The sequence below is a fragment of the Megascapheus bottae genome, chromosome 20 (assembly GCF_031878675.1).
Source record: "Megascapheus bottae isolate mThoBot1 chromosome 20, mThoBot2.hap1, whole genome shotgun sequence".
In the NCBI taxonomy this organism is placed as follows: domain Eukaryota; kingdom Metazoa; phylum Chordata; class Mammalia; order Rodentia; family Geomyidae; genus Megascapheus; species Megascapheus bottae.
In genome coordinates this window covers 15,953,118-15,977,634 of record NC_143528.1, presented here as the reverse complement: position 1 = coordinate 15,977,634, position 24,517 = coordinate 15,953,118, and the positions used below count along the sequence as shown (strand labels likewise).

General features: G+C 36.1%; 2 protein-coding genes across 7 annotated transcripts in view; one reads left to right on the top strand and one right to left on the bottom strand.

The window, feature by feature from the left end:
- The first annotated feature begins 26 nt into the window (after positions 1-26).
- On the top strand, positions 27-18,102 carry Cnot7 (CCR4-NOT transcription complex subunit 7). Of its 6 annotated transcripts, none has more exons than XM_090354004.1 (8): positions 27-196; positions 2,035-2,244; positions 4,261-4,454; positions 8,484-8,522; positions 9,615-9,776; positions 12,256-12,400; positions 14,577-14,687; positions 16,481-18,102. In XM_090354004.1, exons 2-8 carry the CDS (start codon positions 2,128-2,130, stop codon positions 16,607-16,609), a joined length of 897 nt encoding a protein of 298 aa, XP_090210130.1. In that variant the 5' UTR covers positions 27-196; positions 2,035-2,127; the 3' UTR covers positions 16,610-18,102. The 6 variants fall into 6 exon arrangements, with proteins under 6 accessions (XP_090210130.1, XP_090210126.1, XP_090210125.1 ...); XM_090354000.1 differs by lacking the exon at positions 8,484-8,522 and adding an exon at positions 1,376-1,565; XM_090353999.1 differs by lacking the exon at positions 8,484-8,522.
- Positions 18,103-23,013: 4,911 nt separating this feature from the next.
- The window catches only part of Zdhhc2 (zDHHC palmitoyltransferase 2), a 46,456-nt gene continuing 44,952 nt past the window's right edge, over positions 23,014-24,517 (bottom strand). The window contains exon 13 of the mRNA XM_090353996.1: positions 23,014-23,251. The gene's annotated coding sequence lies outside the window, so the exon portion shown is untranslated. The remainder of the gene's footprint in view (positions 23,252-24,517) is intronic.

Here is a 24,517-nt window from a genome sequence, read left to right as displayed (position 1 = left end):
GCTGCGTCATCATCCGGCGACCGGGCCCGGACGTGCACAGGAGCGGCGGCGTTGCACGGGGCGGCGTAGCTCCGGCTCCCCCTTTTCCCCCCTGGAAGGGTGAGAGGAGTCTATGGGGCACCCGCCGCTGCCGCCGCCGCCGGGTGCTGTCTCTATGGCGAGAAGGAAGAGGAGGAGCGCGAGCTCAGAGACACAAGTAGATCTTGGCGTGTGCCTCAGACCTACCCGGGGATGGGGGGAAGGGGGGAGGAAAGGAGAAGGGGGGAAGGGGCGGGAACGGCGAGTCGGAGAGTGTGCGCGGCGGCGGTTGCGGGGAGGGGGGTGTGCCCCGGGAAGAGGAAAGTGCCCGGACGCGGGGGAGGGGGGCGCACGGGTAACGGGCCGAGGGCTTGTCAAGCGGGCGGCGTGGGATGATGACGCCACGGCTTTGTACCTGGGCCTCCGCGGTGGGACGGAAATTGAGAGTGGAGGGCCCGGTGGCCTACGTCCCGAGGTTCGGTCCGGAGCCCGCAGTGTTTGGCGGCCCATCTGGCTAATCAGTGCCACGGTCCCGGCCCTCTGCCGGAGGAAAGACTTGTCTGTGATAGGACTACTTGTTGTTTTTTTGGAAGCCCGCGAAGATGCCACCGAAGTAAGGAGAAGGCCTCTGGTGCCTCTTGAGGCGGTTCTGGAATGCAGTAGAAATCCAGGCGCTGCAGGGCCTTTTATCGCAGTGTGGAGGGGGTCCCTCATGAAATTTTAATGATCGTGAAGGATTTTTTGAATTCATTTCAAATGAAAGCTTTGAATTTCCCTGCCCGATCAGTGTACTGATTTCTGCTATTACTGTCATCGCTGTGTAGCATGAATCCTGAATCAATGGACCGGAAATGCGATATATATATATATATATACATATATTTATCTTTGATCAACAGTGGGAGTCCCCTGATTTTTAGGAAGTTTGGAGCAGAATCTTTATTTCTCTGTTTTTTATCGGTTATGGGGCTTGAACTCAGAACGTGGGAGCTGACCTGGTGTTCTTTAGCTCAAGGCTGGCGCTCCTCTACTTTGAGCCACAGCGCCACTTCCGGCCTTCTGGTGGTTAATTGGCGATGAGAGTCTCCTAGACTTCTGCCAGGTCTGGCTTCGAACCTCGATTCTCGGATCTCAGCCTGCTGAGTAGCTAGGATTTCAGAAGTGAGCCACCGGTGGCTAGCTGGAATAAAAGTTTTTAATGCAAACATCTTTGTGCCTTTCTTCCTCCTGCAGTTGTAAATATTCAAATAGTTGTTTCTCTGTTTATGTTGGAGGCACAAAGGTTTGAAATCGGCCTCAGGACTTGCTAGACAGTCACTCTTTCACTTGAGAAGTGCTCAGACCTTTTTTGCATTAGTTATTTTTCAGGTAGGTTCTCATGTTTTTGCCTTGGATGGGCTTCAGACCTCCATCTTCCTACCTACATCATCCTGTATCTAGAACCAACCTCTCAGGCTCATTAATTGAGATGGAGTCTAACTTTTTGCCTGGCTGGCCTCGAACCTCTATACTCCTGATCTCTGCCTTCCAAGTGATTGGGATTACAGGTGTGACTCACTGTGTCCATTTTGTTGGAGTATTAATTTAATATTTTTTTTCTTTCAGTCTAGTTTTAATAAATTCCAGTACAGTAGATTCTGTAAAGTTTTTGAATGTTCTCTTAACGAAGAATAAACACAAACTATCTGTCATGGTAACAACTGGTATTATTAACTTCATTTTTATCTGAAAAAACGTGGGTTTTTATGAAGTTTTGTGCAGAGAGTACCTTGAACTCATAGCACTCCTTAATTCGAAATTTTCAAAATGATGTGTGTATGCGTTAAGTACACTTTAAAATCGGAAACTACAAAGAAGAAATCTGTTCTAATCTTTTCCCCCTACAAATTAGCTATTCAATTTTAGAAAAGGAACATACTAAAAATTTGATATTTTTATTTAATGGACAGTAACTTCAGTTTTTATCAGTATAATTCTGTGTGCAATTTATGATATAGGTGGTTTTTATTTTGACAGGTCCATTAATAAAGGATAAAATATTTATGAAGTAAGTCTTCAATCAAGTATAACATTTTGATGCTTGGCATATAGACTCCTTTAGCCCTCACTATGCCAGCAGCAACTGTAGATCATAGCCAAAGAATTTGTGAAGTTTGGGCTTGTAACCTGGATGAAGAGATGAAGAAAATCCGTCAAGTTATCCGAAAATATAATTATGTTGCTATGGTATGCATTTGACCAAATCTTTAAAAAGCTTCTTATAAAGGTGGAATGGAAGTCAATTAATTAGTTAACTTACTTGGGGATTAATTTAATCTTTTATTCCTTTAGCCAGAACTCTTCTAAACATAACTGTAATTTGGCAAGTTGGGTTTAGTTATGCATTTCAATAAAGGAAAATAAGTTGGGAACTATGAAGCATTTGAAGAACATTCGAAGAGTATTATGGTATATGAAGAGTATTACAATATTCGGCCAGGAGTTTGGCCTAGTTAGTTGTAGAGTGCTTGCCTAGCATGCATGAAGACACAGTTTATTCCCGGGAACTACATACATAGAAAAGTTGGAAATGGTGCTATGGCTCAAGTGGTAGAGCTCTAGCCTTGAGAAAGCCCAAGGATAGTGCTCAGGTCCTGAGTTAAAGCCAAAAAAAAAAAAAAAAAAACAACTTTAGGATTTGGTCTTTAGTCAAGTCGTTTTATTCAGATTTTTAGAAGACAGGGCTTTTCTATGCATAAGATGCTGTCAGGAAGCTGAAGGAATTCTCTGAATATCTTCAGTCTCAGCTGGAATGAGAAAACTGAGATATTAGGTCATTTTATGGTTTACATTTTTTGATCTGTTCAGAGATGATTATAGAATGCAGTTGTTTGATGTTGATGTTCTTTGAAATCACTTCAACAAAACTTTAGGACCTACCTATAAGTGTGGGCTCAAAATATAGCTAACTATACCAGCCAGCGAGTAAACAAATAATGTTTTATGAAACATTGTCTGCAATTTTTTCGGTTATCACAGAAACTTTAGACATCTGTTGGCACCTGTAATCCCAGCTACTCATGAAGCAAAGATTGGGAACATTAAGGTTCAAAGCTAGCCCAGGCAAAACTAGCAAGACTCCATCTCAAAAAACAATCAGAGTGACTTGTCCCAACTGTGAGGATGGCTGAGGTGTGGGGATTGCAGTCCAAGGCAATGCAATGGTTAAAAGCATGAGATCCTACCTAAAATCTAAAGCAGAAGGAGACTGGAGCAATACTCCAGTGTTGTAGCAAGCATGAGGTCCTGAATTCAAACTTCAGTACAACAAAAGAAAAGTTTACTAGAGCTCCATGAACATGCTGTATTGCTAAGCAAATCTGCTTTTGTACATGCTATTTGAAATGGCGTGGACTATTTATGCAATTAACAAATTTTCTGCTTACTATTTTGTGTGTCTCTTGCAGCTGCTCTTACTGTTTTTTAGATTCACTGGATTATTAACTTCATAAATCAAGGGGTTAGTGTCTCACACATCCTTTTCCACCTCAACCCTAGGTATCCAATAATCAGTTATGTTGAGCTGAAATAAATTTAAGGAAGTTTTAATTTTTGTTTCTTACTTGATACTTAGTTTTTGTTAGTAGCTATTGTTTGAATTATAGTATTAAACTGATACATTTTAGTGCAAATGAAAATAAATATTGTCCTTTGAGGAGGTCAGGATGACTGGTTAAAATATAACTATTTGGCTGGGCACCAGCAGCTTACACTTACAATCCTAGCTACCCAAGATGCTGAGGCCTGGAGAATCAGCTTGAAGCCAGCCCAAGCACAAAAGTCCAGAAGATTTCATCTCCCAGTTAACTAGCAAAAGGCTAGCTGGAAGTATGGCTGAAGTGGTGAGCAAAAAGGTTGAGAAAAAGTAAAACACTGAATTTAAGCCTAAAAACTTGTAGGCAACATTCCCTTTAATAAAAGAATTTGTAATTAGACCTGGAATTATTTTCTTTTTGGGGAGGGTTTTTTTTAATATATACAATAGAAATTCATACTAACCATTTCTCATAGTAATAGCATCCTACAGGAAGGAGTTTAGTTTTATGGCTCTAAGTATTCTTCCTAGTTGAAAAGTACCCTTACTAATTGAATGAACATATAGAATATTTCTAACAGGATTATTTGACTCGAAACAAAACATATTTTAGGAATTTAGTGGTTGCAATTACTTGGTTAATAATGAATCTTAATACTCTCTTGCAGGACACTGAGTTTCCAGGTGTGGTTGCGAGACCCATTGGAGAATTCAGAAGCAATGCTGACTATCAGTACCAACTATTGCGGTGTAATGTAGACTTGTTAAAGATAATTCAGCTAGGACTGACATTTATGAATGAGCAGGGAGAATACCCTCCAGGAACTTCAACTTGGCAATTTAATTTTAAATTTAATTTGACGTAAGTGGGAACTATATAACTCAAACCTTTTTTTAATTTTAGAAACTGGTTTTTGTGAAGTATAGTTGCCTCGAGAGTGTCCATGGGTTTATGGTTTCAAGAAAACTCTCTTAATGCTCAGGCTGCATAGGGTTCCGTATTGAATGTGCTGTGATACTTAAATTTCCCCCCAAATGCCACTCAACTTCTGCTAAAGATAAAGCTACTTTTCAACATATCTAAATTTTTTACTTTGTCAGTTAAATTGACCACATTCCCTGTTTTGGCTTGGGAGTGGTGTCGTGGTTTTTATTTTCTTGACTTTTAGAAAGGAATAATTTTACAGAATTAAGGGCAGAAAGATAGACAAATCACACTTTAAACATAAGTGATGGTAATACAGCAGTGATATAAGTATGAATCAGCTATATTATAATGCATTTAAAACTTATTTTTGAAACTTTTTTTTTGATGGGTAATGGGGCTTGAACTCTGAGCCTGGGAGCTGTCCCTGAGTTCTTCAGCTTAAGGCCACCGCCCTACCCTTGAGCCAAGCCCCACTTCCCGTTTTCTTGGGGTTAATTGGAGATAAGAGTCTCAGGTCCTTTCATACCCAGGCTGGCTTTGCACCTTGGTCCTCAAATCTCAGCCTCCTGAGTAGACGGGATTATAGGTGTGTGCCACCACGCCCAGCTTTTTTGCGATTTTTATTCATGAATGAATGGTGCTTGGTCAAAACCACATGTAATAAGTCAGTGAATAAAGTGTTCATATTGTGAAATTCTACGTGAGTTTGCTATCATTTTTCCAAACATTGGGTTTTTTTTTAATGTGATGAAAAATTGACATCATGAGGCCTTTTTAACCTTACATGCTTCCATTACTTTTATTAGAGTTTTTGAAATGTGACTGACAACCTTTCCTGAAAATTTGAAAACTAACTTTTTGTTTTAGAACCCAAGGTTTCATTCATAATAGGCAATAGCTTACCACTGAACTACATTCCCAGCACCAAAATCTTGGGTATTGAAAATGTTTCTTAATAGAAAAATAGTCATAGAACATTAATTTTATACTTTGAACATTTTATTTTCAGAGCCTTTAATGTTTGAAATACATACTTTAAGAACAGGTAGCTGGGCATCAAAATCAGCCTTGCATAAGGCAAACATGCCATCACTCAGCTATGTTCGCAGCCCAATACCGACTTCTTTGTTATGATACTCATCTTCTTAAAGAAAATTGTATTACAGTTAATTACCAAAAATAATAGCATCCTCAAACCTACCTGTGGGAATCTGAATTCTTAACTCAAGCCCTAAATCTAAACTTCATTTTCATATTTCTGTTTCCTTATTAAAGCTGAGGAAGTTTGGCTTGTTTAGTATGGGGCAAGAGCAGATTACTTACAAGAAGAATATGTAATATATTGTAACTATGCTGCAGTATTGATGTATTCAAGTTGTACTTATGTAAGGTGATCAAATGTAACAAAAGATGGTCTACTAGTAACAAAAGTAGCAGGACAATTAAGAGAAGCACCAGTGTAAGATTTTGATTTTTAACACAAGAGCTAAGGAGAAGCAGGAGAGATAAGTTTAGAAGGTAATGGTATCTGGCAGTGGTACAATAATCAGGACTTACAATTGTGTTTTGTTAAGTGTGACTCTTGTGTGTTTATAGATTCATACTCTCCAGTATGAATGTTCATAAATGCTCCAAGTCTAAAACTCAGTGAAAATTGCCTTGAATCCTTCTCAACTCCTCCAGTAGTTATCATCTCATTGTTCAAGTTTCTTCCAAACTGATCACTAAATCATTGTCTTTTTTGTTGTTGTTGTAAAGACTTCAAAGATGAAAACTTTTGTGTTTAAAATGCATTTCATATGACTGTACAGTGATGCTTCAAAATATAAAGTCAAAAGCATCTGAGATCAAAATAACCTATTTAACTAGGTTGCTAATAAGCAGTCTTCAAAAATCTATGAATCTAGAAACTGTCAATGTAATGTCACTATTTGTAATAGTGGCCCAGTTGAAATGAATTGGATTTATATACAAATAAGTTTTCTACATAGAATTTTAATGTTGGTTACTACATTAATTGTGAACTTGGAATCAAACAATTTTTTATGTTTATTTTAAAGCTGTGTAAAGTTTTTATTCCATTGTGCTTATTGATTTACTACTAATCAATAGTATAAAAAGATTGAATCTAGAAGCACAATGACTAATCCAGTGTTCTAAATCAGAGTTGGATTTAATGATCTATTAAACTCAGGTTATAGTCAGAACTGTAAGATGTGTAATTCAGCTAAAATTTGTCAGTATCATTAGAGTATTCTTATTTTTTCATATCTATTTGGGTATTAATATTTGTGAGTTAACCACTTAAGTTGGCATCTTTAGAGTCATTAATAAGGCTGTTCCTAACATCGAAGCCTGTGAATTTTTTTTTTTAATTGTTGGTTGTGGGGCTTGAACTCTGGGCCTGAGTGCTGTTCCTGGGTGCTTCAGCTCAAGGCTACTGCTCTACCCCTTGAGCCATAACCCTACTTCTTGTTTTCTAGTGATTAATTGGAGATAAAGTCTCACGTTCATTAGTGCCTGGGCTGGCTTTGAACAATGATCCTCAGATCTTAGCCTCCTGAGTAGCTGGGATTACAGGCATGAGCCACCTTGCATGGCCCTGTGGACTTGTTGATACAAAGAAATCAAACTAGTGCTGTAACTCACGCCTGTAACCCCTATAACCTGTAATCCTGATTACTCAGGAGGTTCAACAGAATTTTAACAGCTATGAAATTACGAGTATAACCAGTTAATAATAATCCATGCTGCTAAACTATAATGTTCTTTAAGTTCAGCATTTCCCCCCACATTTTGTTCAAGTCATCATAGGTATATGGGTATATGACCTTCTTGTAACTCAACAAGTGTCTGTATCTTCAGCCACCACTTAGAGGATTTTATTGAAAATAGAGATCTTGCCGAGTGTGGTGGCTCATGCCTGTAATCCTAGCTACTCAGGAGGCTGAGATCTGAGGATCAAGGTTCAAAGCCAGACAGGGCACAAAAGGACCTGAGAGACTAACATCTAGAAAATGGAAGTGGGGCTTGGCTCAAGGGTAAGGTGGTAGCTTTGAGTTAAAGAGCTCAGGAATCAAACCTAGGTCTTCTTTCATGCTAGGCCAGCACTCTATACCACTAGGCCAAACTCCCAGCCATGAAGGTATTTTTTTTTTAAACTTACAAATAATTTTATTTTTGTCTTTCATAGCCTTTGCATATTTGGAGCATTTTTGCATGAATGAACGGATTAAATGAATTTAGCTAATCTCTGTATATTGGACTGTTTCCATTTTCATATATTTTAACTAATTTTTAGTAGATATTTTTAGTATATGGCATTTATTTTTAAGAAAGTTAATATTAAGAAAACTCTTGAGTAAACTTGTTGAAAAGACTATAAATTCTGAGTTTGTAAGTGAATTTGTAAGTTGCGAGTGCGAGTGGTTTGAAATTGAATGGAAGCTATGAGTTTAGAATTCTGAATTTTTCTAGTAGGCAAATTTTATATTTGTAGGAAGATTATTTCAATACATTTTCTGACTAGTATTCATTTCTGTCTTCAGGTTATTACTTGAGAAAGATGGCCATGTATCTTTGCTCTTAGAGGAACTATTCTATAGAGATTTCTATATACTTTTCATTAATGCTCAGTTGTGACAGATATCTTACTATATTAAATTTTAGTAGTTGATCTATAGTTATGTATTGAGTCTTAATTATTTCAGTGCTATCACTGAAATAAGGATTTTTGAGGATGAGAAAGGCATAATGAAAAGGCTTAAGACTTGAAATGGATATCATCAGAAAAGGATAGATGAGAGCACATAGATTTAGCTGAATTAAGGTATGTTACTATCCTATCTAGAGAGAGAGAGAGAGAAATAATGGTACACATATCTTTTGTTTACCAAACTTACTTGATTACAAAAATGTTTGAAGTACTCATCCAGGTCTCACCTGGGAATTGTGATTCAATAGGTCTGGGACTTCAATGGGACCTGGGAATCCATATTGTTGGTAAGTTCTCTGGATGATAATCATTGGGCAAGTTTCGAAAATACTGATTTAAGTAGTACAATACTTCCTGTTATATTTTATCAATCTGTTGTTTAATGTGATGGCACAAAATCAGAGTAAATTGAACATACTACTGAGTGATGTGAACCTGGAGACGATTTCCTTTTACCTTTGGTTTGTTGTTGAAACAAACTCAGTGAGCATGACCTGAGAAGTGAAATAAATTATTGTTGTTTTAGGTATATGTTTTTAATATAGCAAAGTAAAAATACCTGTTATTTTACTGGAAAAACAAAAGCAGAAAATTGAATTGATTTTTTTTTTCTAAGCTATTTTCCAGAGGAAATTTTGATGTAAAGTTCTTGTATCCTCTGTTAAACTTTAAGGTGGTTAACTTTGCTATTTTATAGATGAATCTATAGTTTTGTAACTTTTAAAAATATTTAGTTCTTTGAGTACTTATGTATTTATGCTTGGAAAGATGGCTTTCTGAAGGGCTGATTTATATTAAGATGTCGTGACTTGACTTTGTGTGATGGGTAGATAATCTTTTAGGATTGAGGGAGTTGGAAGAGGAAATTAAGCAGTTCATTGCTTGTTGGAGCCATTTGAAAGGTTTGACATTTGTGAGAGGAGGCATCTTTTTCTTTGAGATTGACTACAATTTATCTCAGTCACACAAGATATTTCCCTTTGGTGCCTTCTTTCTGCTTCTGCTGAGAGCTTGAGAGAAGGGCTTTAGTCCCTCATAGCTATGGCTGCAACTCCATCTGCCAGCATTGGAATGGCTGCAGAGAGTGAAAGCCCTTGAAAAGAATGTGTCTGTCACTACAGTAGTAGTTCAGGTGAATAGAATACCTCTTTCAAGCCCAGGTGAATTTGTGTAATATATAGAAGGCTATTGGAATTGAGTTGATAGTAAAGGTTAAAATCTCATCATTGCATGTTTTCCTTTCCTAGATGTAAAACAGTTGGATCCAAGCCAGTCCTATTTCTGGCATTGTAGTTGTGGATGTATATGGGAGAAGAAGAAAATAAAACTGTTTGAAGTAATGACACTTCTGAATGTTATCTTTCTGTTTCTCCTGCCAGGGAGGACATGTATGCTCAGGATTCTATAGAGCTACTAACAACATCAGGTATCCAGTTTAAAAAACATGAAGAAGAAGGAATTGAGACCCAGTACTTTGCAGAACTTCTTATGACTTCAGGAGTGGTCCTCTGTGAAGGGGTCAAATGGTTATCATTTCATAGGTAAAAAGACATTCTAAGAATCAAGCCGTGACCAAAACAGACTAAAAGATTTATCTTCATTGCCTTTACATTGTACAGAGTAAATAGCTTTTTAAAAACAAACTAATGTAGGGCCAGGAGTTTGGCCTAGTGGTAGAGAGCTTGCCTAGCATTCAAGAAAACCAGGGTTCAATTCCTTCGTACCACATGCATAGGGAAAAAAAAAAAAAACAAAATAACCAGAAGTGGTGCTTTGGCTCAAGTGGTAGAGTGCTAGCCTTGAGAAAGCCCAAGGACAGTGCTCAGGCCCTAAGCACCAGGACTGGAAAAATAATAATAATAAACTAGTGGGGTACGGTAGCTCAAGCCTGTAATCCTAGCTACTCAAGAGACTGAGATCTGAGTATAGCAGTTCAAAGCCAGCCCTTGTACTAAAGACACTAAAGACTGAGAGACTCATCTCCAGTTAAGCACCAAAAATACAGAAATCGCCTGTGGTTCAAAGGGTAGGGCAGTAGCCTTGAGCTGAAGAGCTCAGAAACAGTGTCCAGGCCCAGAATCCAAGCCCCACAAACAACAAAAATAAATAAGTAAATAAACTAATGTGTATGTTGTGGTATGATAGTAGAAAATGCTGTGGAGATAAACAGAAAAACTGGTGTGGGTGGATTTCACTTTCTTGTTTTACCCAGGGTGATAAGACTTCCTATAGATGAAATAACTTAACAGATTTGTTTTAGTAATCAATAATAGTATACTTAATTTTTTATATAAGTAAACTAGATTAAATTTTACAGAAAATTTTTAGAAAGGAAGTAAATTTACTGTTGTTCAACAAGATTTCCAGGTATAAGAAAGCATTTTCCTATATAAAGCTAAATGGGCAGTTTGAAACTAAAAGGGATCTTGGGAATCTTAAAAACAATATAAATCTCCTGTACCCTTCAGATTTTTTACCTATACCCCGTGGAATGATAACAGAAAGGGACTGTTCCTATTATAAAATCTGATATTAAACCGTTTAAGTTTTCTTTTTGGCCAGTACTAGGGGCTTGAACTTCAGCCTGGTTACTGTCCTTGCGCTTTCACAAAGCTAGTGCTCTACAACTTGAGCTGCAACACCACTTCTGGTTTTTTCTGTGCATGTGGTACTGAGGAATCTAACCTATGTCATAGGCCACACTCAAGATAAAAGTACTAAATGTACAGTTCTCACTTGGCATCATTTCCCTCTATCTCTCACTTGAAGTTGTATGTAAGAGTCAAGAACAAAATTTGTTATGGGACATTTGTCCAGTTCTTTTTATGTTCCTACTCAGGATATAAAACAATGACAATATGTTTTACTATCTAAGGAATAGGAATTCTTTAGTCAAGAAATTCTGTAAGAAAATACTGTGTGTTAGGCCTTGAGAGTATTAAGATGAATAAAACCAGATTCATGACGTTCTTAAAATTTAAATCTAGATTGGGCTATATTATATTTACCATGACAAGATTTATTTGACTTTTCTATGTTTCATTTTCTTTGTTAAACTAAGTTTACAAATTTTTAAAATTAGTCCTAAACTGTAAATACTAAGTATGTATGTACTAGATATTTCAGTTCCAACTATAAGTGATCAAAAGATTGTAAATATATGAATACTGCCCTTTGACTCGATGGAGCAGGCAATATTTATTATAAGCTAACAATTTGTGTGACCTAAAAAAGCTCTAGGAGTTAGGGTCTTCATGACAGGCTTGCAGTCAAAGCTCTTTAACAGAAAGGTAGTCAAAGAAAAGGAGTAACTGGGCCTGGATTTTGGCCCTTGCTTTCCTAGCATGCATGAAGATCAGCGTTTGATTCCTCAGTGCTACATACATAGAAAAAAAGGCAGCTGTGGTGCTGTGGCTCAAGTGGTAGACTTGAGAAACCTCAAGGACAGTGTCAGGCCCTGAGTTCAAGCCCTGGGACTGGCAACAAAAGAAAAGGAGTAGCATATAGGATTGGAGATTGATAATACATGGTAAGAAATCTTAATTTCAGAGAGCTTGCTTTATTATCCAAGATAATAGTCCTCACTATCATGTTCATTTCTTAGAAGTGCAACTTTTTTATTAATCTCACTTCAAATAATGCCATAGGCACAATTGAAAGGGCAGAGAATATACTTAAGTCATTTAAGGAGAATGGAGATATTTTTGTTAGGTATTTTTTGGTCTGTGGAAATATGTTATCACCTCATTTAACAAGTGACAAGGTCTGCATTTTTACCCTCTGAAGGCAGTCTTTTCACTAGCTTTTGACATTTTGTGATCAGGTGACAAGTTTTTAGCATCTGTAAGTAGAAAGCATTTTCTTTTTAGAATTCTTAAAATATTGTTTCCTTCTGTTAATGTGCCTTTTCTGTTAATGCATTCTTTGTCTATAACATGCCTATTAAAACTTGTCTGGGAAGAAATCTAGTTTTTCATTCTATGGCATTGATTGTCTTCTGTATTCTAAATCTTTTTCCAGCGGTTATGACTTTGGCTATTTAATCAAAATCCTGACCAATTCTAACTTGCCTGAAGAAGAACTTGACTTCTTTGACATCCTTCGATTATTTTTTCCTGTCATTTATGATGTGAAATACCTCATGAAGAGCTGCAAAAATCTCAAAGTAAGGCTTCAAAACAGAAATGTGAAGACTACTGGGCTCTCATGGTTGTACGGTTCATAGTTTCCCAATGCATAAGTGAGTGCCCTTACTAACTTGAGTTAGGAAACAATAGACATATGCAATAAATAAGGGGAAAGAGTTTTTTGGGGTTTTTTTTTTTTGATCAATTTTAGTGAAACTGTTTCTAAGGATTCAATTGCATAACTAAAACAATCCTCACAAAATAGGTGAACTTGTTAGGAAATGCTTTAGTAACATCTAGATAGCTTAATTCTGATATTGCTTGAACATGAATTTAATCTTACTTTGGAACATTCTTTCAGAAGTTTCTTTGATAAAGAAAATTGTAATGTTCCTTGTTTAAGGACTTATGTTGACAGAGATTCCTGGGAATGCAGTGGGTTTATTTGTTTACTGCTTGAACTGGTATATTAAGCTATAACTAAAGAAGCAAAAACACATGTAGGCATTGTGATCGTTTTATGGATTATGTTGTTCCTTTTTCAGTTCATATTAGAATTAGTCAAGTTTTCTCCTTCCCAAGATTTAGAAAACAAGTAAAATAACTTTCAGGAGATGGTAGAAAGAAAGCAGAAACAATAGAAGTATTGAAAAAGGAAACGTTTTGACAAACTGAAAATTGCTAAAACTTATGAGAAATACAAAGTTTGTTTGCCTGTAATACAGGATGTGGCCCGGAAATGTGATAGTGGCAGCTGGAAGTAATAAAATTTTATATATTTTGAATACTTCCCGCTATGATCTTGCAGTAGACTATCCTTGATACCCTAGGAGCTCAGTTTACCTTTTATCCCAATGAATTTCAGTACTGTGATTACAAGTCTTCCCTGTTTTAATCTGGTTTTGGAAACATTTTATAAAATTGGCATGTCTGTATAATTTGTTTTCAGGAGTTGTCAAAGTTTGGCATGTCTTAACAATATCAAAGATTACGATTATGTCCTATGTGGGCTACTATGTTAAAGTTTAGATTAGGAAAGCCAGGGGCTTTGTGATCTGCAGTCAATCATTCCATTCCATTGTGTTCTTTCCTCTTGTTCTCCTAAACAGCTGGCAATGATACCTAATCCTTGTGCTGTTTTTAGTACAAGAGAAACTGCTGTGCAAAGCACTGTGCAAAGTTATTTCATGAAAGGCTGATTTGCTAGAAGAGGTTTTAGAATTTAAAAAGGAATTTTCACTGTCTACTTATTTTGTTGTTGGAATTTGCCCTTCTCCATTTTCTTCCTCTCTCCCTATGTTTGTCCTGTCTTTTACTATTACTTTCTTCCCTATCATTAAGTCTTAAGTTTTATCTTACACAGAGTATAGATTATACTAAGAAATCATGCGCATATAACATACTTTTTTCTTAATTAATAAAACTATAGTTAAGCCTGTAGTGAATTTTTTTTATTACTTTGCATTAGAGGTGGATTTCATTGTTACATTTCCACACATGTATAATATGTTCCAATCAAATTCACTCCCTGTGTCTTTTTCCTGAGTGTGTGTGTGTTTGTGTCATGGGGCTTGAACTCCACCTGGAGCGCTGTTCCTGAGCTCTTCAGATCAAGGCTACTGCTCTACTCTTGAGCTACAGTCCCACTTCCCATTTTCTAGTGATTAATTGGAGATAAGAGTCTCATGTTCTTTAGTGCTGGGGCCAGCTTTGAACCAAGATCCTCAGCCTCATGAGTAGCTAAGATTACAGGCATGAGCCACTGCATCCATCCTCTATCTTATAGAAGATTCTTAATGATTTAATTACTTATCACTGTTTTCTCAAAATTATTTAACAAAATATTTCAGAGATAAATTGGTAGAAATCTAAGAAAATATAAAAGTACCTGTACCAACTTAAGTATTGTATTGATTGATAGATTAATAGACTATGAGTAAACCTTATAACAGTGGTCTTTCCTTGTATCTTTAATAAGGTTATATACCTGACACATGCCTTAAAAATGTGATGTAGACAAAATTTTCTAATAGGATCTAACTTTTTGATAAATTACAGGCTTCTTTCACATTAGTAATAATTCTTTCTTCTCCACCCTCTTCAGTTTGTCTTTATATATTATACTTCCTTGGCTACCTGTCCAAGTTTGTGATGTGTGTCATTTCAGGTACCGAAGTACTTCTCTCTTTGACATTCCTTTTCTATTTCTTCTAGGGTGGATTACAGGAAGTTGCTGAACAGTTAGAGCTGGAAAGGATAGGACCACAACATCAGGCAGGATCTGATTCATTACTTACAGGCATGGCCTTTTTCAAAATGAGAGAAGTATGGAGACATCTGTATCTTTTTCTCAATTTGTTATGTAGAATGCATTAAACACTTCATGGTAAAACTTTGGGGCAATAAAAACATGTTAAGTCAGCACATAATTAGAAGTCCTATTAAGTCATGTCCACCATACTTACTCAAGTGAAAAGTATTCAAGAGTAAGTCATCTCAAAAAATAATTCAGGAAGGAATGGAAAAATAAGTACTTCCTAAAAAAAAAAAAATAAGTACTTCCTGTAGTAAATATGTAAATTTAAGGACAAAGGATGTGGCTCAAGTAGCAGGAGGCTTATCTGGCAGTAGTGAGTTCAAACCAGTGCTACCCAAAAAGTAAAAATTTAAACTTTCCTAGAAATAATGTAGATCCAACTGTATTATTTCACATGAGTGAAAACAGACCAGTAGCTAGTAACTTTGATCTAAATTCAACGTGTTAATGGTGGGACTCCAGAATTTGCTCTTAGATTCATCAGTGTTCTTTCTGTCAAATCAGGAAATTGTATTTGTTTGTGCCAGTCTCAGTACTTTGAAGATTTTTAAAAGAAATCTTTTTTGGAGTGAGCTTTGGAAGTGATTTTGAATTCCAAAGCAGTGAGATAGACATATCTAGTCTTTTGACACATAATCCATATTGGCAAGTCCTTAAGTTAAAACAAACAGAAGTCATATACTTCAAATATAAAATTATTATGTATGGGAGAATGAAATGTGAGTTGACTCTTAGGTTATGTAATTAATATGTTTAAGTATATTTCATAAAAGAAAATTGGTTGTAAAAAACAAAATAGGACTTGCATATAAAAAGCTTTTTACTTAAGTGGCCCTGTGGTTCAATGTGGTAGGGCAGTAGCCTTGAGTTAAAGAGCTTGGGGATGGTGCCCAGGCCCGGAGTTCAAGCCCCACAACTGACCAGGGGGAAAAAAAAAAGCTTGCTGCAAAATACTTGGTGTGGAATTCTATTTTATTTTCTTTATTTATTCTATTTAATTTTCTTTGAGTGGTCGTACAAAGCGTACGTTTTTATTTTTGTTTCTGTTTTTGCCAGTCCTGGGGCTTGAATTCAGGGCCTGAGCGCTGTCCTTAGGCTTTCTCAAGGCTAGAGCTCTACTCTACCACTTTAGCTTTTATCTTTATATATAACAGCAAGGAATTGAACCCAATCTCCACGCATGCTAGGCAAGCACTCTACCACTAGGCCTCATTCCTGTCCCCAACAAGTAAATATTTTTTATGCTCCTTCCCAGTGTAAAATTATACAATTAAAACATTTTTGAGTGAATATTTCACCTTGCCTTTTTTTTTTAATGCCTCAGTAATTATTGGTGGATTTCTGGCACTCATTTGATACTCTTGTTTTTCTTTCCTCCAGGAAAATAATGTTCAGATGTTAATATGACATGTTCAGAGTTTATTTCTAGTCACTCCTTAGCCTGGCAGATACACTCAAGGCAACCTGAAGCCTTCATTGCTCCCCATTATTTGCTGTTTTTTCATTCATTTTGTTGAGGATTAATAATTGAATCAACCGTCTGCCCTTTTTTCCATGCTTACAAAAGTGATATAAATATTAATGAGAAAAATGTGTATTTTTACTTTTTTTAAGTTTCTTTTAAGCTTTGTACTTGTTGAAGACATTGATCTTTATTTGTTAAATATCAGTAAATGACTTCAAAAAAATACCATAGAAAAGAGTTGTCATTATAGCTAATAAACAGTCAATACTTTTATTGCTGAAATTTAAATTTCAAGTGTTATTGATAATTTTTTTTCCTTCAAAATTTTCTTTCTAGATGTTCTTTGAAGATCACATTGATGATGCCAAATATTGTGGTCACTTGTATGGCCTTGGTTCCGGTTCATCCTATGTACAGAATGGCACAGGGAATGCATATGAAGAGGAAGCCAACAAGCAGTCATGACATGAAATAATCCTTTTATTTTTTATTTTATTTGAGCTACACACAAGCTTGTATATAGGTTTTATCTCTGTTTGGATTCCTTGAACATTATACAAAACCTTTTCTCCACCTTTCATGGCACATTTTATTTTCTGCCTTTCAGAACTAAGTATGACTGATCCTATCTCAGAACTTAATGAGTAGAAGTACATTCAGGTTAAATTTGGCCTTAATTTAATGTATGTGTTAGCAAGTATGTGTGACCGAGTGGGGAAATCATCATACTGAATAATTTGATAAACTGCCTACTTGAGCTTCCCCTCCCTCCAGTCCTAAATTAATTAATATCACCTGTAATTTATTTCCCTGTTTCATGTCTTTCCCTTCCATTCTGCGGGAGTTTTTAAGTATTTGAGAGTATGGACCATCAATTTTGCACTTTAGAGAGTGATTCCAGTCCTCTGTTTTATCTCAGAAATTGTGATTTTTCTTGCTCTTAGCTGGGAAAATGACCATCGGCCAATTTTATACAGTATTTGCTTGTTTTTGACCTACAGAATATAGTACTTGTATTGTGCAAACTGTTGATTCAGCAAGACTAACAACAGCCAAAAGACAAGGAACTACTGAGGAGCTTAGTAACTACTGTTTCTATATGTAGTGTTTAATCTTACAAGCACATCTCATGTGTGTCATTTCTAGTTGGCATGTGTAGGCTGCTCTGTGACTGGAGAACTTTCAAACAGCTTTACACCCTTCAGGAAAAGGCCCTTGTGAATGGACATTTAGTGTCTACCAGGAAGCTGGCATTCAAGATTGTGAAGCTACAGTTATTTTATGATACATTTCCCTTTATCTGGTTTCTTTATTCTATAAATGCTTACCTTTATTATCTCTTTTTTAATTTTATAGCCATACTTATGATGTTCTTGATTTGTTGATTATACAAATCAATTTCATTAAAGTCCAAAGATAACAAGTTTTTAGGTATATTTTATATCAAATTTATCAAATTAAGAGTCAAAATTTGTGCTTTCATAGCTACAAAAATAATGGAGAGATTTGGTGCAAAACAACAAAATACAATATATATATACATATATAGCTAATAGTTACCTGAGGAGTGTAATGCTTGTTTATTTTTTTGTGTATATCTCTACAATCTATTTTATATATATTGACAAAAGAGACTGTGAAATATTTAGCCAGGCAGAATATGTGACCAGGCCAGAGCATGTGTAGGAAGACTTTTTGGTAATCATTAAGTCTACCCGAAGTGATGGACTACAAGTCATAATGCGTTATCTACACTTCAATCAGTAACATTAGTAACATTAGCAAATCTCCAGATGTTAGCAAGATTAGTTTGTTTCCCTTGTACATTCTTTATTATATTCATGATATTACAATGCTGTACTGGGTGGTCCTTTTTAAACAGAACATTATTTGAAAAAACAGAGGGTATTTGTTTTTAAAGCTTTTGTAAATAAAGGCTTCAGAAATGTTTTCTTATATGTTGTTTGTTGTCTAGTGATTTTTCTTTTGGAAATAAATATGAGGATATTAAGTACTTTTATTGAGGCAACAAAAACAACTCAGTAGCTTCATGAATGGTGTAGAGTTTGGGGGGTTGTTTGTTTTGTCTTGTTGGTTGTGGGACTTGAAATCTGGGCCTGGGTGTTGTCCCTGAGCTCTTCAGCTCAAGGTCATCCCCCTACCCCTTGAGCCACAGCGCCACTTCCAGTTTTCTGGTGGTTAATTAGAGATAAGAGTCTCAAGAATCTTAGTGCCCAGGATGGCTTTGAACCTCAGATCTCAGCCTCCTGAATAGCTAGGATTACAGGTGTGAGCTGCTGCGCCTGGCTTGCTTTTTTTTTTTTTTAATGTTAAAAGATTTTTATTAAGTTGGGTGCGGAGGCTGATTCCTGTAATCCTAGCTACTCAGAAGGCTGATATCTGAGGATCAAGGTTCAAAGCCAGCCCAGGCACAAAAGTACCTGAGACTCATCTTGAGTTAGCCTCTAGAAAACAAGGAGTGGTGCTTTGCTCACGGATAGGGCCATAGCCCTGAGCTAAAGAACTCAGGGACAGCACCCAGGTGGAGTTCAAGCCCTATGCCACACACGCACACACACAAAATTAACTGAATTTTTTACATATTTCAAATGTCAAGTTAAACAAGTTGAGTCTTTGTATATCATAGATACATGTTGATCTATACATAAATGTCTATAGAATATATATCCCATCATGTCTATATAGTTATATTTATCTCCAAGTTCATGCCAGTAGCCTTGAGTATCTGAGTATTGAATGATTGCTTTTGTAAATTACTAGTTTTTAATGAACAGTTTCTGTTCCTTCTGCATTTCAACAGTGATGGTGTATTTTGTTAGAACTAAGATAATGAATTGCATTCCATATAGCTTACCAGCACTCTGGCTGTAAAAGTAGTGAGATCTCAAGTTCATAGTTAACCTGGGCTTAATTTGGAAATACCCAGGATAGGGATGTAATTTGCCCGGCATATATAAGATCAAACCCCATACCACAGCCAGACTGCAGGTGTCTCACACATGTAATCCTACTCACAAGGCTGAAATATGAGGATCATGGTTCAAAGCCAGCCCTGGGCACAAAAGTCCCTAAGACTCCTTATCTCCAATTAACCACCTGAAAAATCCAAAGTGCCTCTGTGGCTTAAGGGGTAGAGTGCTATCCTTGAGCTCTTCAGCTGAAGGACAATGCCCCAGCCCAGAGTTCAAGCCCCACGACCCACAAAAACCCACACCACAGCAGAAGGAAGAAGAAATCGTATTTCTCTTTTCTATAGATGTTATTCTAAGACTAATACATTTGTAATTTATTGTGGCTTTTGAACTACATGATGAAGCAACTTTCCATTTTTGTCTTAGAATTACAGTTTGTCTTTGTAGTAGCCACAGTTGATAAGTTTGAGTTTCTGTCCTCAAAGTGACATTTTATGATATACGGGAGCGTAATAATCACTAGTTTTGGTTTTGCATGTATTTCTGAGCCATGCATCTGGACTCACCATAAATGTAGTAAGAGTGAAACTCTGGCTTATTAGGAATGGTATGCTTTTAGTCATATTGAGGCACAATCTACTAAGGTGTATTTTTTTTATTTTCCCCTATAAAACAAGCACCTTGTATCTGTCAAACTCAGGTCAGGACTGAGCTCTGTATATTAGTAAGGCCTCTTTCTACTTCGGCCTCCATTAATCAGTTTGTCTTTGTGAATCACGAAATAGTAGTGGCCCTTTGTGAGCAGTGAAGAGCTTCAGCATGCAGCACATCCCAAAGCTTAAAATCACTTAGACTTCACTAGTGAAGTCTAATTGAAGCTAAGAGAAAAAAGCCAACTAGAAGACAGTCTTGAACATTTCCTTCCAGTTGTGATGCAGGAGTACTGAGTGCTAGCTGCGGTCAGGAATGTCAGAGATCTCTGGACACTTGTTGCCCATTTTGTTTCTGCTTTCACTGTTCTGTGAGGAAGAGCTGCAAGCTGTGTCTGTATTAACGTTGCCCAGATGATTATAGTTATTTGCATAAGAGGATAGAGGGTGTTAGAGATTGAGCTATTAATCACCTATTCTGTGACACTTTCAGAGGACTTTATGAAAGAAAAAACATACTCATCTCAGAGCCTCCTGCCGACAACTTCTGGGAAAGATTTCTATAATAACATGTCCCAAGGTACTCCTTTGAGATGACCTAAATACTTCTTATGGTGAGGTCCACTAGCCAGGTCATGCTATAAAAGAATAATAGGCCTGTCATTGAAGAGAGAATGGTAAGTGAAGTTTGCACACTTTGCTGTGTTCTATAACAATTATATCCTTCAGTTTGTTTAATTGTAAGAATTCTCTAATGATAGCACCTATTTAACCCTTACTAATAATGGTACATGGGATCAAATTGCTAAAACTTCAATAAAATAGAAGTGAATCAAGAGAAGACCATTAAAAAGTGACTCTTGAGTTTTATAAACCTTTTGTTTGATTACCTAAGTGAAGGTAGTTTTTTTGCAGTACATAGGCCATATTAACAATACATCTGTGTTGATTACAGTGTATTACACTTCTTAGGTATCACTTTTTTTTTTTTTTTTTTTTTTTTTTGCCGGTCCTGGGCTTAAACTCAGGGCCTGAGCACATAGAGATGCACATTGCCTACAGGCTTTGGTAGTCTATTAGGAAAAGCAAGTCTTTTAAGGGAATTGTGTTATCAGTGCAGAGGAAATTTCAGATAGACAACTAATGAGAGGAACAGGGAAAGTGAGGATCAAATTCAGGAGTAGGAGCTTGAATGCTTCATCATCAGACTCAACTGTTCTTTCTTTCTTAAAGGCAAAGTATGACGAATGTGTTTTCAAGTTTGATTTAGGCCATTCCATCTTTTACATAAAACCTCTTAAAATTTTGGGGAGCTAAGCCGGGAGTTTGTCCTAATGATAGAATGTTTGCCTAGCATGCATGAAGACCTGGGTTCTATTTCCTCAGTACCACATACATAGAAGATGCCCAAAGTGGTAGTGTGGCTCAAGTGGTAGAGCTCTAGTCTTGAGAAAGACCAAAGACAGTGCTCAGGCCTTGAGTTCAAGCCAGGACTGGCAAAAATAAAATTTGGAGGTAAATTTTGTAAGTTATAAAATGGAGATATATTTATGTAGTGCTTGGTTCACTCAGATGAAGTTATTGTGAATATATAATATTGCATGAGATATTCAATCACCCCCTACAATTAAGAAGAAAACTAAATGAAAGACCCTTTAAAAGACAATCCATTATATAACAACAGAAAGGGAACCACTAGAAGGTAATGGAAAATTTTTTTATTTTTTTTAAACTTTTCCAAATCTAATGTGTATTGAATTATGTAAGTACCCCAAAGATTTGGAGGAAGAGTTAACATTATTCTAGCAAGGTAAAAGATAAAAATCCCTCCCTTTTTCCCAGCTTCCTTTGGACAAGAAATACTGAACAGAATGTTAAAACAACTGTGGTACTACTGTGCTTCCCCAAACACCTGGCTGCACATAATTCCTATGTGGCTATTGTCCCTTAACATTATTAGGAAGAGTTAGAGGGTCCAATCTGGCACTTCAGGTAATGACAAATGACCAAAAACTGTTTCGAGATAAAAGTACAACTACTATGTCTTCTGAGATTTTTTTTAAAACAGATTGTCAGACCAAACACTTGAATATGAAATTAAAAATACTGGCCATTCTAGTGCACTGTAATGAACTGTAAAATGGACTCAGCTGGCATTGGTTCTACCATAAGTACATTTAATATAAAACTATATATTTTTAAAGCAAGGATTAGTAATTGTGTGACTCTTTTACTCTATTACCTTCTGATCTCCTAGTGTATGGTGTGTTGACCATATTTACACCAATTACTTAGTTTTTAATAGGTAATCTGCTTCAAATTTTCAAAATTACTACCAAAGAAATTATATATTATTCTGTTGTTAGCATTTATAAAACAAGTTCTATTCAAGTGTTTTTTTAAGTGAAATGTTTTTCATTTTTACTAGTGCATACAAGGCACAGGAGCTTCTGAATGTGTTTACTGAAGCCAAACATTTTGGCATCAACAGACACATCACTTTAGCTTATCTTAAGCTAAATTTCCAGCACACTATTTAGTTCATAAATTTCCAAAAGTGTGGATTTTTTAATATTTCATATGATTTAATCTTGATATGAATTTAAGGAAAAATAAAAGTTGTTATATTTTAAGAAGATGGAGAAATACTACATCACTGGAGATATAATCCATTGATTTCTAAGGAATTCTCAGCAACAGGTAAATACATCTATTATTCAATAGAAGAAATAACCTGAAGGAGAGATTTTATAAAAGCCAAACAAAAGAATATCATAATTCAATCTTAATGTCATAGATTTCTCTCCCCAATTTAAGATTAGAAGAGATGAAAATATATTTCCGATATAATAGAATTATTTTGCCAAAACATTATTAGTTCTGAGAAAAGTTCTAGGTAATTGCTTTGAATAGTGAGCTCAAGTTTCAATGCTTACTTTTCATGAAGAAGAAAAGATTAGAATTTGATTGATGGCCATCTTCATTTTACTACAGCTCTCTCAGGCTAATGTTTAGATTCACATAGAGGTAAAAATGAAAGTGAAATCTGATTTCTTATTTTCTCCTTAAAGGTAGTCACTATGTGTCACAAATAAAGCTTAAAATTATAACTTGAAATCTTATCCAGTTTTGGACATTACTCCAAGCTTTCTGAACTGGAAAACTCAAATAACTAATGAGATTTTTATGGGATTAACCTGGTGATAACTGACCTGTGAATTTATGTCCAGTTTTTTATTGATATTTCCTCTTTGATAAACCATATACTTTTAATTCATAATAGGAATTCATTAGTTGTAACAATTTATATATTGGAACAAAACATGTTATATACTTTAGGTAGCCCAGTTGTACAATGCTTGCAAGCATAAAGCTCTGTGTTGGATTTCCCAGCATGGAAGAAACAAAAATGAAAACCAAAGGAGCAAACAATCTACATATCTGCCCAAAGGGATAATACAAATCAAGTGGCAGATGGTGTCTTCCTGTGAGAAGCCTCTTCCATTCTTCTGTATCATTAGTACCTTTAAACAAAACAGAAAACATCAAACTGTTGTGTTAACCATTAAAAAAAAAAACCTAAGATGAGCAATGTACTCACTATTTGTTGCAAAAAATAACATCTCCTATTCAACTTGTTTTCTATCATACAAGGCTCAGTTGGTGTGTCCTTAAGTAAAAACTTCTATCCTAAACTTATCAGACAATGTTCATAAACACATGAAGATTTTATTGGTTGGCTGTTTTTTTCTTAAGGTAGACTCCAGTAAGTCTACAGTAAGGCTCAAGCGTCATCTTTCATGTCTTCATTTCTATAAGGCTTAGGAATGATGTTGGTTTCATACCACAATCTAAGTAGCAGGCTATCTTGTTGGTGCATTTTTTGAAACTAACTTGGAGTTGGGAAGGGCAATATCTGGCAGGGAAATTTAAGGAAATGAACACATAAAAATGTCTTATGTATAATATGTATAATAGGTTAGGTAAGCTAAATATGAACAGATGACAGATTTCTAGCCAGATGCTCCATTTTAAATAGTACAATTCCACAGGTCAAACAAGATGTCTTGTAAAAACAGTCACTAAAAAGTAAAAACTATTTATGGAAACTAGTATTCTTATTTTGGTATTAACTTTATTCTATTTTCTGTATAACTTTAAGTACATAAAAGTTTATTTCCACAGGTCTCAGGAAATGTGTAAAAGTCACAGGATAATCTCTCTTCCCACCAAAAAAAAATTGCATATTTAGTAAGTGTGTTCGAAGGGAAAACTGAAATTTACACTCACAATGCTGTGCAAGAGTCTTACATTAATCAAGACTTAAACCAGCCTACAGTGGAGGAGGTTTTATGTCTTCTGTCAGGTCCCTGGATCAAAGCCCTAAACAGTCGAGCATAAAGGACAGCCATAAGGACAGATAGATGGCAGGCACCACACAGGTAGGGAGGAATGCAATTCCTTGGAATGGCATGATTTTTCTTTTTTTTTCTGCTGGTTATGGGGCATTAACTCAGGGCCATGCTGTGCCTGAATTTTTTCAGTCAAGGCTTCCATTCTACCACTTTAGCAAGAGTTCCACTTCCATCTTTTTTGTATTCTTTTTTTTCATATTTTTATTGTAATTAATAGAAGGGTTACATTATTTTCACCAGGTAGAAGGTGCATTACTTTAAAATATCAGATAACAAGGTAAAATACTATAACAGTATGAGATAACCAAGGGACAGCAAAAGAGATGAGATAACATAGTACTTAAGGACAACAATCACTCATTATATGGCTTTTGT

Bases quoted from the DNA above. Each gene is read 5' to 3' on its own strand.
- Cnot7 (XM_090354004.1), top strand. From the start codon at position 2,128: ATGCCAGCAGCAACTGTAGATCATAGCCAAAGAATTTGTGAAGTTTGG. The intron at 9,777-12,255 runs GTAAAAAGACAT...ATCTTTTTCCAG, and splicing joins AAATGGTTATCATTTCATAG to CGGTTATGACTTTGGCTATT. The intron at 14,688-16,480 runs GTATGGAGACAT...TTTTCTTTCTAG, and splicing joins CCTTTTTCAAAATGAGAGAA to ATGTTCTTTGAAGATCACAT.